The sequence below is a fragment of the Tympanuchus pallidicinctus genome, unplaced genomic scaffold (assembly GCF_026119805.1).
Source record: "Tympanuchus pallidicinctus isolate F22 unplaced genomic scaffold, pur_lepc_1.0 scaffold8, whole genome shotgun sequence".
NCBI classification, from domain to species: Eukaryota; Metazoa; Chordata; class Aves; order Galliformes; family Phasianidae; genus Tympanuchus; species Tympanuchus pallidicinctus.
Genome location: NW_026294802.1, coordinates 52,335,357 through 52,352,114, shown reverse-complemented (window position 1 = coordinate 52,352,114; position 16,758 = coordinate 52,335,357). Strand labels below are relative to the sequence as shown.

At 42.6% G+C, this 16,758-nt stretch overlaps 1 protein-coding gene across 2 annotated transcripts in view; it reads left to right on the top strand.

Moving 5' to 3' along the window:
* DDX31 (DEAD-box helicase 31) overlaps positions 1-16,758 on the top strand; it is a 42,589-nt gene that overhangs the window by 533 nt on the left and 25,298 nt on the right. The window contains exons 2-14 of one of the 2 annotated variants that reach the window (XM_052669445.1): positions 637-890; positions 1,039-1,114; positions 1,575-1,618; positions 2,070-2,140; positions 2,734-2,798; positions 3,705-3,749; positions 5,297-5,338; positions 6,836-6,900; positions 7,640-7,759; positions 8,129-8,235; positions 8,847-9,082; positions 9,373-9,546; positions 11,644-11,703. In XM_052669445.1, coding sequence (XP_052525405.1) covers positions 637-890; positions 1,039-1,114; positions 1,575-1,618; positions 2,070-2,140; positions 2,734-2,798; positions 3,705-3,749; positions 5,297-5,338; positions 6,836-6,900; positions 7,640-7,759; positions 8,129-8,235; positions 8,847-9,082; positions 9,373-9,546; positions 11,644-11,703 — 1,359 coding nt within the window. Of the gene's footprint in view, positions 1-633; positions 891-1,038; positions 1,115-1,574; positions 1,619-2,069; positions 2,141-2,733; positions 2,799-3,704; positions 3,750-5,296; positions 5,339-6,835; positions 6,901-7,639; positions 7,760-8,128; positions 8,236-8,846; positions 9,083-9,372; positions 9,547-11,643; positions 11,704-16,758 lie in introns of both variants that reach the window. The other variant, XM_052669446.1, reaches the window with a different exon arrangement.

Here is a 16,758-nt window from a genome sequence, read left to right as displayed (position 1 = left end):
AGAGAGTGGAGAAGACGAATAGGGCTTGAGAACGGTGCGGTTCACAGGAGGACAGGGAGAAGTGGGGAAGAGAGAGGAACGGGCGAAGCGAGGCAGTGTGGGGACGTTGCCTCGCTGGGGAGTTCTGCAGGTGTGTCAAATATTCATTGAGAAAGGGCTGAGGAATACGAAAGAGCTTTAGGGACAAAGGAAGCGAAATTAGTTTCCTTTCTCGCTGTTTCTGGAGGGAAAAATCTTTCTTCAGATTGGAAGTTAAGGAAAAGAATCCAATTGTAAAAGGAAAAGAGCTCAGAAATCTTGGAAGCTGGCAGGAGCACGGGTTGGAGTGAAGGATGGGGTTCTTCTTCCTAAGAGAAATAAAGAATTCCTATGAGCTTGTTTTGATGATGTGAGGACGTTTGCAGAGCTTTTGAGAGTGATTTTTTTGTAGCTAAACAGTTCCTAGTTTATTTATGACTATATATAAAAATCTACCTTTGTTTCTTTAATTAAGGTGCAGAGGATTTAAAAAAGAAGGGATCAATTTTGGGGCTGATATTTCTGTTGTTCACTGTGAGTGAGATATGGTACCATTTACTCAGTCCTCATTTATTAATGCATTCTTGCTGTCTGGTCTGTTTGCTAACATCAAAGCAGCGTAATGCTCTGAAAAGAAAGCTCCAGTCGTCACCACATGGAAACCCACCTCTGAAACGTAAATCTAAGCCATCAGTAAACAACTTCAAGAAACGTGCTGCAGAGACTGGCACCAGGGAAAAGGGAAGCTCATCACGAAGATCTCTTCCTAAGAAGCAACTGACTGCCAACCAAAACGAAAGCCAGAAAAGCAAACTTTTCATTAAGACATCCAGCCTGTTTAAAAACAACCCTGATATCCCAGAAATTCACAGGTATCTTACAAATTTCAGTGTTTCAGTCTTCAATTCTAGCCCTTGCTTTGGCAAAGCAATTGCTTGGCATTTGGTGTCTTTGCTTTCTACATGAAATGCTCATGTGTAATTGTTTACTGTTTGCTTTGCTTTGTTTTCCCTAACTCAGAAAAGCAGTGCAGCAGGTGCAAGAAAATGTTTTCACTACAGACTCTTTCAGCCAGTTGGACCTCCATCCACACCTGGTGAGTGCTGTGAGGGCTTTGTGCCTTAGAACATGCTATTTAAGGGAGGGTGACTTTTGAAAGATGAGAGATGTGCTTATATTCACGGCGACTTGGACAGACTCAACAGTGCTTTGATTGTGTTGCAGTCTCTTAGCTTAGTGTGCTGACCAGTATCCTGACATCCCTGCACACAGTGACTCAGGACCCTTTGCTGTTTCCATCTGTAATGTGGAAACCACTGAAAACTGTTTGAGAATTTCAGTATTTTGACAAATCTGGTATTTCATGTTGCACCAGCAGTGGTGTAATTCTGATGAACTAGTAGAAGTATTTTGAGGATGTTGAAACTTTCCCATTTGGTTGTCCTGGGCTAGTAGAGAAGGTGTTTTCTGGTTTCTGCTTTGTCTTGTGCTACAGAAGTAACAAAAAAGACAGTTTGACAACAAAACCTGTTTACTGCTGTTCATTCTCTCTCTAGATAGCCACAATAACTACAGTTCTGAAGATACATAGTATGACCAGGTAAGCAAATACCATATCAAAACTTCACGTTTCACTGACTCTTAAAGCCAGTCGTGTGTGATTGTTTCATGACATATAATTGGTTTGTGAAGGCAGCAGCAGCTGTTAAGCTGCCCCACTCCATGGGGTTTGTTTCTTTCACATTTTGGGACAGTAAATGACTTCTAAGTTACGTAGCAATTCATTGTCATGGGTAGAAGTGAAACCTAGGAATCCTAGCTCCTAATTTGGTACTCAAATCATAAAATCATCTGTTTTTGTGATTTATCATACCTAACTTGTATCTGTAGACTTTCCTCAAAAGCCACCTTTACTGGTGTAGCTGTACAGCAGAGATGAACGTGCAGAATTAAGAGTAAACAGTTTTGAAACAGCTATTGTATGTTATAACCTTAGGTTTCTATGCTCTCTTGCATTCTGTATTTCCTGACCTGCTTTGTTTGTTACGCAGTGTTCAGAAGCAAACAATTCCTGTGCTCCTGCAAGGCAAAGATGCTCTGGTGAGATCTCAGACTGGTTCAGGTCAGTGCTTAATTGCCAGTTTCCATTCCTAGGGCATTTTAAGTTGGATCTGAAAAAAAGAACCAAAACATCATGTTTCTGGTACAGCTTATGAGAGTGACAGGCTCAGAACCCTGGGGTGGGAATGCTGTGGCACAGACAGATGCTGTGCAAACTTCTGTAATGACACAGTGCCCAGTGGTGGCACTGAATGGTGATGTGCAGCTGCCAGCTATTGCACATGGGCCAGTTCCAAGGCTTGTGCTGGGGATGCCAGTCCAGGATGCCAGTGGAGCTAAGCAGCACGCTCTCATCAAATAAACTTATGTGCTTACTCTACAGTTAACTGTCTTGATGTCACATTTTCTTGAGTGGAAGTATTTATTTAGATGGATTTATTCTGCTTTCTCTCCTTTTTAATTTAACCCCTGAGCGTATGATCTACCAGTCTTCCTTCCTGGAAACATTCTACTTAATTAAGACTTTTCCAAGTTCTGACCTCAGCTTAAGAATAGTGGGGTGAATTATACCTTTATTTTCTGGAGTACCATAATTTCCTTTTTTAATTTTTTTCTTTTCTTGAATACTCTTCCAATTTTCTTCCTTTTATGAAGGTAAAACTCTCGCCTATGGAATTCCACTTGTACAGTCTTTGCAAGGAATGAAATCCAAAATACAGGTAGGTGCAACAGAGTATGTTTAGTTTTGATACTAAGATTAATAAAGAATAAATTCTGTCATCTTGAAGTCATCAGTGCCTATTCTTGTTACAAAGATTAAGCAGTCTCACTTTTTTCATTCGTGATGTGGCTTATGTGATTGTCCTGTACTGTTGAGGTACAGATGATGTAAGAAAAATGTAGATGTTCTCATATATAAAATGTTGCACATTTGCTTTCACATCCTGCAACAGCTAAATGGGCTATATTGTAAAGCTGGAAGCAGGTGGATTGCAGGAGAGACAACAACATTCAAGGGAAGGCTGGATGTTGTGTTGAGGGACGTGGTTTAGTGGGAGCTATTGGGAATAGGTTGGACTGGAAGATCTTTTAGGTTTTTTCCAACCTTGGTGATTCTATGATTCTGTGAACTGTTTGGAATCTTGGAAAACTGAAAACAAAGGTTACTGCCATGTCCATTGAAATAATAGGCTTCTAATTTTCAACATCAAGTGAGATTTGTTATTTGCTTTGGATCACCTGGTTGGCCAGAGAATGCTGCTGCCTTCATTTGTGCATTGTGTTTTGTGGAAAGCCTTCAACCCGTAACAAAGTTGGGGTGATGCTTTTCCAGCCCTTGGAATAAATGGGTACAGTGGAATAAATTCTAGTATGTGGAATAAAATGTGGGGTCTGACTGTAGGCGGGTGTCAGAGCAGAGAAGAGGTGGCAGTGAGGTATTGATATTTGAAAAAGAGGTGGTTTTCTTAAAACTTTTTTAAAAGGGGAGGGGAATACCTCAAAGCATGGTGTGCAAGTTTGTACTAAAACCCATGAGAATTTGCTTTGTCAGCTATCAGTGCTAATAGTGGAAATGTCACATGTATGAGCACTGCATTCTTCTTAGCAGCCTTCTCTGTTTGCAGCGAAGTGATGGGCCTTATGCACTGGTGTTAGTCCCAACAAGAGAGGTGGGTGACCCTTTTCCTTTCAGTCTTGCTGAGTGTTTGAATGTAGGGCGGATGTGGATCCACAGGAGCCTAAAAAATCTTAAGAAACATTTGTCCTTTTGCCCTCACAGAAAGAAACACTGGATGTGTGTTTGAGTTTTGCTTGCTGCCATACTGAAATAAGTCGTAAGAAATGTCTAAGTTTTTCCATGCAGTGAGATATCAGTTAGCAAGACTGGAGGAACACTCTAATTCAGTGCATGGGAGGGAAAAGCTTGCTTAACTCATGCAGGGGTTATAAGTAAAGCTATTGAAATTAGCTTTGCAAGTGCATAGGTTTATACAAACACATCATTTTTAAAGCCTCTCTTTCAAATGTGTGAATGCTGAAGATGAGGCTATCAACAGTTGGTTTCTCCTCTGAACTGTTTGATGTATATGATTTGCAAGTGCCAAGGCAATTTCAGAGTAAGGTATCAACCTTTTTTTTTGTGTGTGTGTGAAATAGTAATAACTTCACTGTGGAGAAATGATTACAGGCATCCAGTTTGGCTCACAATGTTTCATACAACCTGCAGTGCAATATTTCATCGCGGTTCCATGAGAAGATAAGGATCTGAAGCTATTTTGCTGTTCTTAAATTTTTACTGCAGTAAGCTCTCCGCCTTGCTAGGATGCTCCACGAATACGAAGCATGTAGGAAGCTGCTCATGAGTTTGTTTGAAGAGCTTCCATTAAATGCACTGACGCAGATAACTTGTAATTGCAGTTGTGTCATTTTTACTTGCTGTTGAAGGCAATGGCCTTTCTGGAGAGCTTGACAAAGAGTGTGTAATGTGTGTAGTCAGAGCATTTAAAAAACTTCTCTCTCACAACTAAGCCCTTTTCACTTGTGTTCCATGAGTGAGTCAGAGTGGCACCACTGCCATTCTCAGTCTTCCTCATTGCCGTGGCACAAATGTCTGTTAGGCAGTACATGAAACCCAACAGTGAATTGTTTCTTAAACCAAATTTTTTAGTGACTTGCAAGCTTTGTGTGTACCATCTGTGTTGTGCTTACTGGGATATGAAGAGGTACTGAGATCCAGTGGTGTGATCAGTCCGTGGTCAGGGGAGGGAATAATGTGGCCCTTCCTGACTGCTGGAAGACAACTTGTTTTAACCTCTGGGCTCTGCATTTCCTTTTTGTAGTGATTTTCTTCCAGAAGTTGCAGAGCTTTCCTTTTTGCTCCTCCAGTGGAGCAAAATCTTCTGTGCCTCCAACTTATTTTCTCCCTGGGGCGTTCACAGAGGCCAGCAGAAGTCTGTATAGTCCTCAGAGCTGCCTTCTGGACCTGAACAAATAGGGAGGTTTTTGAACAGTTGCGGATATAATAGAAGAATTATTCAAGGTAACAAAATAATAGACAACTTCTTAAAAAAAAAAATAGTAATAATCAAAGATATGCTTAGGACTCTGAAAATCTATGAAACTGAATTATTTTACAGATTTTTTTTGAGGCTAAAAGGGACTTAACGTCCACTAGCAGGCTTTCTCAGAACTCACTTTCTCATGTTGATTTCCTTAGCTTGCACTCCAGACTTTTGATACAATACAGAAGCTACTCAAGGTAAGAATGCAATTCCCCATTGTTTTCTTGTTTGGTTGTGTTGTGTGGTTTTCTTTATCCTTTGATCATCTTGGAAATGCTTACAATGACATGCACCATGTTATTGAAACTTAGAGACTGATGTGTTTCGGAAGGGGAGCAGAAGTTGTTTTGTCAGTTGAAAAGCTGGAGGAGTCAGAAGGCTTTTCGAAGTCGTTTAATGGTGATGTGCTCTTTTTACTGAGGCAGAGGTCTTACAGTGGGGTTAGAAGGTACCTAACTGGTTTATCTGATCCATATTCCCGCTCCATCTTTTGGTTTTCCTTGAAATAATTACGGACTTTCCACATCTTTTTTTAATGCTGGAATTAGTATTTCTTTGTATCATGGTGAGGTTTAAAGTACTTCAGTCTTTCATAGCAGTTACAAATTATGATGAGCAGTCTCTTGGTGTGGAATTTGCACCTTTTAATAGTGGCCAGTAGCCACTATTCTTTCATGATCTCAAGCGATTGAAGACGATCTGCAGAGATGAAGTCTGATTGCTGCCCTTTTCCCCTCTAATTTTTTGCTTGATTACATACATGTCATCACTATCAATTGCCATTGTGATCCAAACCAAAAAATTGAGATCATGGTCTGATTGGACAACTGGAGAGTGTAATTTCTTGGGTGATCACTGAGGGAGAAAACAGACAGTTGATCTCTTTTTGGCACTCTAACTTTGCCAGCTGCAGAGATGACATTGTATGGATCTTGCTTAGACATCTTTCTTATTTTAAACCTTATAAAGAAGTGCTTTTTGTTAAAAACTATTTTGTTGGAGTATTTTTGGCGAGCAGTGACCCAGGCAAACTGAAACTTATTTCCCAGTCACGCATTTGTGCAGTCCTTCCAAGCTGTGCTGTGTCTGTGCTGCATTTCTTCTCAAGCGAGGCAATGGCAGTCCTGGGCTTTGATTATCTCCCCTGTAAATATTGGGCAGTGTTGGATGTGATGAAGAGCTGGGCCTCATTGAAGTGAAAGGCAAAAACTCCTGCTAGTATCAATGAGACTGACATTTTATGTGCAGGCATGGTGACTGTGTGCCTGTAGGGCTGTGTACATACCAATAAACTTCATAGGTCTTGTGTCTTTCTTAAGTCTTTCTTGGCCACAGGAGGATATTGCTTAAAGGCAAGATGAAGAAATAGCAGCATAGTTTGTCTTTGAACATTTAGGCTTCATGGGGAGAAGGAAAAGAAATATTATTATGTGAGTGGAAGTGGTGCAAAGATGATTTCATTTCTATCTTCCTAGGCAATGTGGGGAGTAAGTTACATGCCTAGAACTAGAGGTGCCATTGATATTTAGCTGTGGGTGAGATAGAGCATGTAGATTGGGTCTGTTAGATCAAATCAGGAACGCTCTGCTGCCAGCCCTGTCTCTTCTCTTTTTGCCAAGAAGAATAATTTTTTGGTTAGGCTCTGTTTCTTAATAAAGAAGAACCTATGTTGTTCTTGGTTTTCCTTTCTGTAGCCATTTACCTGGATTGTGCCTGGAGTGCTTATGGGGGGAGAAAAGAGAAAATCAGAAAAAGCCAGGTAGGAAGCCAACTTCTTAAATTGCATTTTGGATTCTTCTGCTCTGCAGCCATTTTATCTGTTGCTCTTCTTCGGAGTGCTTTTCTTACTGAGCAAGGGAGTTGTGAGTTTGGATCTAGCTGTGATCCCCTTGGATCTTACGTAGGTAGGTTGGCTGGGTCAGCAGGAAGCATTCACTTTCCTCAGTTGGATCTATTTCTAAAGTGTTGATGAGCCTTCTGAGAAGATGATCTCTCTTGTCAGTATTTTTTCTCTTCTGACAAACACTTATATTTGCTTACCAAGTGCTGCCTGTAGTATTTGTTACGGGGGAAATTGGTTTCTGGAGAAGAGATTTCCTGGTGTTAAAAACCTTTCTTTTCCCTTTGCAAAAATTGAACTGTAAGCCAGTAATCCAGAATGGAGTTTTCATTTGTCTATGTATAAGCATACACAAAAAGAAGTTTACTCTTGACAGTAAAAAATACTCGATTTGAAAGAAATCCTGGCTTGCATGCTGTAATATTACTGATATTTCTTTCCACCTTGTCTGTATCACTGAGTGTGCTGCTATGAATATCAGTGATGATTAAAGGTGAAAGTTGGCAAGGAATTCCAGCTTTCATCAGTAAGAAAGTACTGTTCTGTTCATCTTACTGCGGCAGTGATTTTTCCTCTGTAGGTTCAGTTCCTCATTCCAGGTTCTTATTCCAGAGTTTCTGGTGATCAGTGTGTTGGGTTTTTTCTTTTTCTTAATCAGATTACGGAAGGGGATAAATATCCTTATTTCCACTCCTGGTCGCCTGGTTGATCACATCAAGTCCACAGAATGTATTCATTTCCGTCGCACTCAGTGGCTGATCATTGATGAGGCAGACAGGTAAACTTGCAGGTGTTTGGATACAGAAAAGAATGAAAATACCCCCTGCAACCACATGGATAATGCATTTAAAAAAATAACAAAACCATTCGTGCTCAGGGCCTCAGTCAAGCAGCAAATGCCTGAGATTAGGAAGAAATGTCCCAGTTGGACAGATTATTCCACAGTCATTCAACTACAGAGGTTCTCTGTGTCTTCTGACATCTTCTTTTGGCAAAACCCAAAGGCAAGACATAAAGCTAGAAGGGCAAAAGATCTGATCAGCTCTAACACTTCTGCTATTTTTAATGGGATTATGTAGGCTTCAGACTTTTTTTTTTCCTCATTCCTTCCTTACGGCGTCTTTTGTCATTTCTGTTCCTTTTGTAGGATCCTGGATCTGGGCTTTGAGAAGGATGTAACTGTGATACTTAATGCTTTAAATGCTGAGAGAGAGACGCGTCAGAACGTCCTGCTCTCAGCCACACTCACTGAAGGTAGGTTACAAACAGGTGGTCAGCAATTGTAGCTGAAAAATTCACAGGGAACTGCAAAATAAGAGACTTAAATTACATTGTTGAAACTTACTAAATTATAGCCCAATAAGAAGCCCTTTGCTGAAGTGGAATAATGCCTATTGATTATGTGGGGTTTATGACACTTTTTTGTTACTGGAGTTTCTGTCAGTGTGTTTATGTATATGTCACACACGTTCCAGAGCCATGAACCTGGCAAGCGCTGTTTTTAAATGATATTTCTTTCCTTACATGTGAGTTAAGGCAAAAAAAGGGCAGGGCAGGGCTGTTGCTGTGTTGTTTGTTCTTATCTTACAGTCAGCTGGGTGGAATTGAGCCGTGCCTAGTGACTCTTATGCTCTTGGTAAATGCAAAGTAACACAGTTGGCTGGAGTAGGGTCCTGTGAGGCTTTTGTGGAGTCCACAGCAAGTATGCTTGGCTGAGACCTGAAAGGTCTTAAGTCTGTGCAAGTGTTCTCTCAGTGTTTGAGGCATTACTTCCTTGCCCTTCACTGTTTTTCCCTGGAATTGCATTGTTGTATGATCACCATCCAGATTGAGCCTCATGTATTTTTTCATTTCCTGTGCTCCAGGAGTAACACGGCTGGCTGATATCAGTTTGAATGATCCCATCAGAATTTCCATAGCAGATGAAGTCCGAAAGAGTCTTAAACCAGCATTACAAAGAGAGAAAGAAGCCAACAGTTCCTCAAACTGCATGGAGCAGGAAAACTTTGCTGTTCCGGAGAAGCTTAAGCAGTATTTCATGATGGTCCCCAGCAAATTGAGGCTTGTCACGTTAGCAGCTTTTATCCTGGAGAAATGCATGGTGAGACTCTTGTTTGCATTTATGTTAAGTAGCCTTTTGCTCATTTCAACTCTCATGTCTCTTAGTCTGTCAAGGTTAGAGTGGGTTACATATAAAGCTTTGAACTTAAGGCTTTCATGCTGACTGAGGTAATTTCTTCAGTGGCTTAGCCTTTGGCTTCAGACTCCTCAATGTATCCATTCCTGGGTAATTGTATCTACAGAAGTGGAAGTCAGGTAGGTAAATGAGCTCTTGGAGTTGGGAGAGGCCTGCAGGAAATGGTTAAATGCAATTTTCTTATTTTCTTACAGTATGCAAAGCAACAGAAGATGATCATCTTTTTCTCCAGTTGTGAACAAGTGGAATTCCACTATGAGCTCCTTGTTAATGTCCTTTCAGGAGAGCTAGAGTCTGAACAGCCTAAACGTTCACCTGTCTCTGTGCAATTACAGTTTCTACGACTGCATGGCAACATGGAACAGGAAGTAAGTATTATCAGAATGGCTGGATACACAGTTTTGTTCCTTATTCACTGTGATTTATTTTGTGGTTATTTTTGGGAGGAGGGCAGAAGAGAGGATAGAGAATCATTTCACCTCTAGGGGCCTCACTCTTCCATCTGCTAATGAGAATAAGGATATTGTCCTACTTCTAAAAAGTACTTTGGTAGCTATATCCAAAAAGCACAGCTGAAGAGGAAGGAGGTACTATTTCAGCAGGCTGAGGCAGCCGTTCAGTATTCCCAGTGGGCATGCTTAAAGCATTTATGTATCCATGCTGCTTTTTCATGCAGTCAAAAAAGACTTTTGATGCCAGAGGCAAACTTCATCCAAGCCCCAAAATGTTACTACATGATAAGTTGACCCCCATTAGATGTGGATGGAGCAGTTTGGCACTTTAAAATCAAAGAACAGTGTCTTGACAGGCTGCTCTTTTCACTGGGCTGAAATAATAGCAAGATAATGATGATTACCCCAAAATAAATGGGTTTTAGCAGGGTGTGCCTGGATGATGAATTTGGAGTTTGCTGCAGGGAGCTGAGAGGCCAGGAGAAGAGCACCAAATAAGCTGTCACTGCAGTGTTTTTCTCAATAACTGAGAGAGCTCCCTTGAAACTTCAGCCCCTGATCTTGCCCTTAGTCTGTGATAGAGAGAGCTGCTGCTCCGCTCTGAGCTGCACAGCAGAGATGGTAAATGAATAGAGCTTTTCTGATGAAGCAAGAGGTGAAGAGCCATTGTTTTTCTCACTCATTCCCATCCTGTGGAGACCAGAAACATGTGCTTTGCTGTCCCTGCATTCTGGCCTTTCCTCAACCTGCCTGTCTGAGCGAGTGAGCAGGCCTGGTCTGGCCCAACTCTACCCTGACCAGCTGTTAAGGCAACAGAACACCACTAAGTAGCTGGCACCAGGGGAAGGGTTTTGCCTTTTTAGTACCCAGTGTGTAATTAGTGCTTGATGTCTTCAAATTAAGAGCATTAATGGAGCTAAATTGTGGATCCCATATGGTACTGCTGAGCACGGCTGCTGTCATTGTCAACAAGATACAGCATGCTCTCTTCTTTAATTTTTGTCAGCAGAGGGTTCAGCGTGTCAGCAAGGCCCAAGTTTCCCTTCTTTCCTAGAGCAATGAGTCTAGCTGGGAGTCAAGTGTGTAAAGCTGTTTCTATAGCATCAATGTAACAGGTTGTTCACTTAGCCTCTAACTCGGAGAGGAAAGCTTGGAACATGGAGAGTGAGGATATTTTGGAAGAAAGAGGAAAGTGGCTCAGGAAGGAGGTGGGAATGGTATATTGGAAGCCAGGGACAGGACAAGAGTAAATGGAGCAAGGTGAAAGAAGTGTGAGTGTAATGTTGTTTCTTACAGTTGGGGTGGGCAGGAGCAGCTGAATGGGTGTTACTCACAAATGTGAAGACCAAATGCTGTTGAGGCCTTCAGTTACTGGTCGTCAGAGGTTGACTAATGTGACAGCAAATACATCTGTGATGTCATGTGGGACTGCTGGCAGGGCAGTGTGGTGTCTGGGGCTGTGGGCAGCCTCACTTTGGAGACTGACCTCAGTTTAGAAGTGGAGTAGCAGGAATCGTGTTGGTACAGACTAGAGGTGGGGACACAGCTGTGAAGCTGAGACTGGGGTCCCATCCCAGTGTCATCAGTCCTGGTTTTCAGGAGCCTGTGGAGTGGCCCTTAGAAGTGCAAGGGCCCTCCTCGTTGCTGGGGCCACGGGAGGGCGCCCAGGGAGCTCTACGGATGCTGCCTCAAAGCCTGGGAACCCACTCCCTCCTTTCTCCTGCACAGGAGATTCTGACCAAGGTCTCCTTTCTCTCGTCCTGTTGCTTTGGAAACTTATCCTATGGTTCTCGTGTGCAGCTGAGCATCTTTGGGACTTAATAATCTGATTTGTTCCATTGTGCCTTCGGGCCACGCATCTGTACCATTACTTTGTCATTTGAGTGTGACTGCTCTTGAAGCTGTACATGATAGAGTTGCAGGAGGTGTATTTGTTGTTACTCTTGCTAACTTGCTTTGAAGTTGATTGTAATGTGCATCTGTGTTCTTCATTTTTCTGTTCTAATCCTCTAGGAAAGAACAGAGGTCTTCCAGGAGTTCCTAAAATCCAGTACCGGCATCTTACTTTGCACTGTAAGTATCTTAGTCTCCTTGCAGCACCATGCTAATGGGCCTGCCTGGTAATCTAATGGTAGGACAGAGGACTTGGCACTGAACTGTAATTCCAGCTCGCTGTCTGACCTTGAGGAAGGTCATCTCCTTTCTCTGCATCTCACATGTTAAATAAGGGCTGGTGCCCTCTTTGCAAACTATTGTGTGATCTTTTGCAGTAAGGCACCATATGCAGAAAAAAGCTTGTATCTTATACAAGAGCCTTTAAGTATGTTGCATGGCCGTATGTCTGCAAAAATCTGTTCAATTGAAGCTGGAACCTTGCCCTCTGTGTGCAGTCAATAGAGAGCAATCCTAATTTGTAGCATGCCCCATAACTGCCAGGTAAATTGGATGTGGTGTGATATTTTCCATCTTAATGACTATCCCAAGGTTAAAAACAAAAACCTGCGGGGATGGAAGGGAAGCCCTACCAGAGGACGGTGTCATTAGAAATGCACATGCTCTGCTGCTCTCCATAGTTTGCCCTTCAAGCTTCCTTCACGGGTGCTGAGGGAGAAATTCTTGTCCTCTACTGAAGTTTGCTGGCACCCTTGTGTTATGGTGGCACCTTCTACTTCTCGTTTCTGACCTGTCGGTGCCACAGCTAGCCTGCTGCAGTGGTGCAGAAGGCTGCACGATTTGCTCTCTAATAGTGGCAGCTGTTGACCTGAAAATGTGTGAATCTTGGCGATTTCTACCCACTGCAAACTTGTAAATTACAGCGATCGGGAGTAATTAGAGCTGAGAAACCCTCTCTAGCTCTGAAGTGACTCCTGTTCTTGCAGCACATTGTTCTTAAAGGAAACTAGTTACGATTTATTTTTTTCAGAGAATGGGGGCTGATTTTTGTCTTATTTTTAGGTGCACAGTTATGAAGTGGGACTGCCACGTCTATAGGAGCATTTGATTTAGCACTGCCAAATTATGTACTTGTGAAGATGCATATATTACCTGCTCCTTGTCTGTGTGAAGTCTTTACAACAAATTGATCAAGGTCAAAATGCATCTTTGCAATTCATAACTGTAACTATTACTTGATTTTCCTGTATCTGGAGATAATACTTAAGTGTCTCAGGTGAGGAACATACCAAGATTAATCATTCACTGGTGCAGATAAAGTATTTTGAAGATAAGTAGCATATGTAAATGCTGTATACTAAATAGGTAAACTGTGCTATCCTTCATGCACTCTCTAGCTGTAACTGAGAAATTTCAAGGACTTACTTTGTTACTGAAATTTCTGTTTAAGGAGTTCACAAAGATGCTGAATGTTTGGTTTTAGACAAAGATAAAATAGAACCATTGCAAACACTCTTCTGTCTTTCATTGGGATAACAGTTCCTGGGTAAGACAATCTGGAGGGGAAGTGCAGCCTGTATCAGGAAAAATATGTCAGGAAACATACAGCTGATGGCAGGGTAGGAGGAAAAAAAAAAGTTAGGTGAAGAAATCCCAGTGGATGGGATTCCCCTCTTGAGACACTGGAGATGTGGCTTGATTTCTTGCTATGCCACAGGCTCCATACAAGTGGACGAGGAATTGTGATGACAGGGCAGGTAGCCACATGTCAACTGAGTGCTGATAGTTGTGCGTTTGCTCCTGACTTGTCATAAATGGGAGTTAATGTGTATTAGCTTTGGTTGCAGTGAAGAGAGTAGTGTAAGGTGATGCATTTATCATAACCCTTCTTCATTTTCGGTCTAAGCTACTTTGCATTTACTGCAAGGTAGGGATGCAAATCCTGACAGCTACAGTTAACATGATAACCATGTGCCAGCTGAGCCATAGTAAGTACAGTAAGTTGTATGTCTAGTCCAAAATAATCTCTGTGCTTCAGTTCCCCATCTGTAAAATGGGGATAGTAGCACTCTTCTGTCTTACAGAGATGTTGGGAGGACAAATGCATTGAAACCAGGAGGTGGCCTGTTACCACAGTAATGGGGACCATATGGACGCCTTAATATAGAGATAGGCTTTGCACTAGTCCTGCATTACAGGTGCCTCCCCAACGCAGATGTCCAAAGGGCAGCCAGGCACTATGATCACCTCCTGCCTCTGAGGGCATTGCTTTTTTTGTTTGTTTTTTAAATGCTTTTATTCATATCAGCAAAAATCTGCAGTGAGGTGGTTCTGCTCTCTTCACTGCACAACCACGTTTTGTGCCTGCGAAATTTTGAAACTTGGCTCACAAAATAGCTGCACAAATAATGTTACTGTCCTTCCCTTGTCCCTTATGCCATGTTCTCCACCCATCTTTCCGCTCCAGTAAGCAACGGGACCTGCTGTTCCTTTTATTAATTTGCTCTATGTCATATGTATATTAGTACAGACCATGAAATATTTTGTGCAGACAGGAAAATAAAGAAGGGCTGTGTATCTCAGAGGGTCTCATCCAGATTTATTTCTCTCTCCTTCACTGAAGTTCTTTGCGGCTTCCTTTGGGATGTGCCTTTTAAACAAGTTCATCTCTTCCAGGGAGAGAGGAAAGATCATTTGGAGATTGTTTGCTGTTTACTCAGTCACGCTAACTCATCTTGCCAGTTTTCTGGCGGCCCCAGCCAAGAGCTTTCGCCTCTGACAGCTTCTGTGCTCTCTCCTTCCTCCTCTGATTACGCAGCCCAATCTGTCACCCTGCCGACGGGGGTCTCTACCCTGCTGATGGCTTTCCACACTCGGCAGTAATGACTTTTGGCAGGCCGGGAAGGCGCGAGAGCTTCTTCCCCAGCTTGGAGAGCCGTTAGGCCCTCTCTGCCTGTTAGCTAAAGCACTTTGTGAGGTTCTTTGGTAAATAAATGAGTCATTTTAATCCAACTGACAGCCTGGCACCTGAGCAAGCTGCCTTCCATCTGTACTTCTAGGCCTCATGTAGGCAGCCAATTGTCAAGCTCAGGGCCTTCAAGACCTCACCATTGAGTGTCTTTCAAAAGCAACTTTAGCAATTTCCTTTGCCCTAATTAGATTGTGAGCAGCGAAGGCCACTGCAAAAGTTTCGTGGCTGCGCTGTTTCTGATATTCTGCAGCAATACCCTTTGCTCTCTGTATGGGGTTTTTGCCCTTTGTTCCCTTGCATCCAACCCCTCTCTCTCTCCCTCACACCTCTGTCGTGCCATGAGGATGGGCTGCTGATGTGCATTGTTAGTAGCAGGAATTTCAGCATTTCTGCAAGTCTTCAGGTAGGCTGGACTTTTAAATTGTGCCATTCTTTGACTTGCAGTTGGAATCGGGGCAGGAACGTGGTAAAGGCTTCAGGTTATTATTTGGTTGGCATCAGGGTTTTCTTTAAAATTATGCTGGAGTGGTTTCTTTCTCCTTGCTCCTGTGAGATGGGCACTCAGTTCTCCCTCTCAATGAGCAGTGAGAGGAAACAGCGGCGATGTCATCAATCAGGTGTCATATTCTTCATTTCCCTGTTATTAAGGAATGGTGGTGTGAGAAATATATGGGAGGGATAATGCTGTCTGGGACAATGGGGAGGAAGTGAAAGTAGTGAATTGGAAATCTGTCAGGTTTCTTGAAAGAGCATTGGCAGCAGGTTAGTGCTTCTGTGTAGGAAATAAATGTAGTGCTAGTAGAACAGGATAATTGTTGTTTGAGCTGTATTCTCTTTCCTGATACAATGACCCAAAAGTGTTTTTCTAAAGATGTGAGAAGCAAGAAGCTCATGCCTTCCTCAGCAGAGGAAGGCAAATCATCTCAAACTTTTAATCCTAATTCTACCCTGCTGCTGCCTACCAGGGTCTTTGTGAAAAAGGAGCTACAGGAGACGCAGGTGGACTGATACTGAGAAATCTTTGAGAGTTTGCAAAACACTCCAATTACCAGTGAATCCCAAGACACTTCTGAAAGAAAGCCAAGTTAAACCCCAAGGGAATAGCTGCTGATACATGTCAGTAACAGCTGAATGGAGTTGGTGGCATTGTGAAAGCAATAGCGAATGCAGGGCTGACGATGGCAGAGAGCCTCCTCCTGAAACGTCCCTGGCTCTTCATCATGATTTTGGTTAACCTTTCAACTGTTCTTCTTCCTTTGGCAAAATGTACTTGGAAACAATGGTGTCTGCAGTAGTGGTTTCCCAGCCAGATGTGTTGAGAAAAGGTATCGTAGAAGAGGAGGGGAATGGTCCTGATGGTTGAGAGGGCAGGTCCCTTTCTGTGCTGTTGTCCCTGTGTAGGAGCTGTGTGCTTGTGACCACAGGGATAGGTTGGTTATCTGCATGTTTCAGGTAAGCTGCCCTTGTCCCAAGGTCAGAGCCCTCTGCTCAGCTACAGCCTTCCCTATACTGCTAGGTGTGAGAAAGAGCACAGAGCAGGAGAAGACCAAAGACTTGTCAGCATGGAAGTACGTAGCAGAACCAGCAAAATCAGACATCAGCACTCCTATCTGATTGTGCTGTAGAGTTCATAATCTTGTTATCCCAGTAACTGCTGTTCCCTGACTTCTCTTGATTTATTTTCTCCAGCCTCCTTTAAATGGCTTTTTGTACATCTGTTCATCTGACTCTGGGAACAAGTCATTTCTTAATGAGCGTGTTGGAGTGGAAGTACATATTATTTCAGAGTGGGGGCTGTGGAAGCTGTCTCCTCCTTTACTGCACTTGGAGCCACAAAGCAGCCTGGCTAGTGCTCATGGAAAGGTCTTTGCTGCCAAAACATCAGCTTCCTCGTCTTTTAACGTGTGTGGGAGTCACATGAAAACACTTCAGTGGGTGGCTGACACATTTTTAGTACATTAAGCTCCTGCTTACATTCTTAATATATTCTATTTTGCGACTAGCTAAAAGATACACATGTTCCAAAACATTACCTAACAGAGTTAAATCTGCACACCTGCTCTGTTACTGTGCGTGGTGAATGTAAAATCCAAGGAGTATGTGAGGACGTTGCTAATGAACAGAGCATCAAGAAGGGAGATTGAAGCACGCTTGTGCTATCTCTCCATTTTGAACAGTATTTAAACTGTTTCTTCTCTGACAGGATATATTTTTGAGCTGCACTTGTCTGCAGATAACTAAAGGGTCTCACTCAAGCCCTTCTC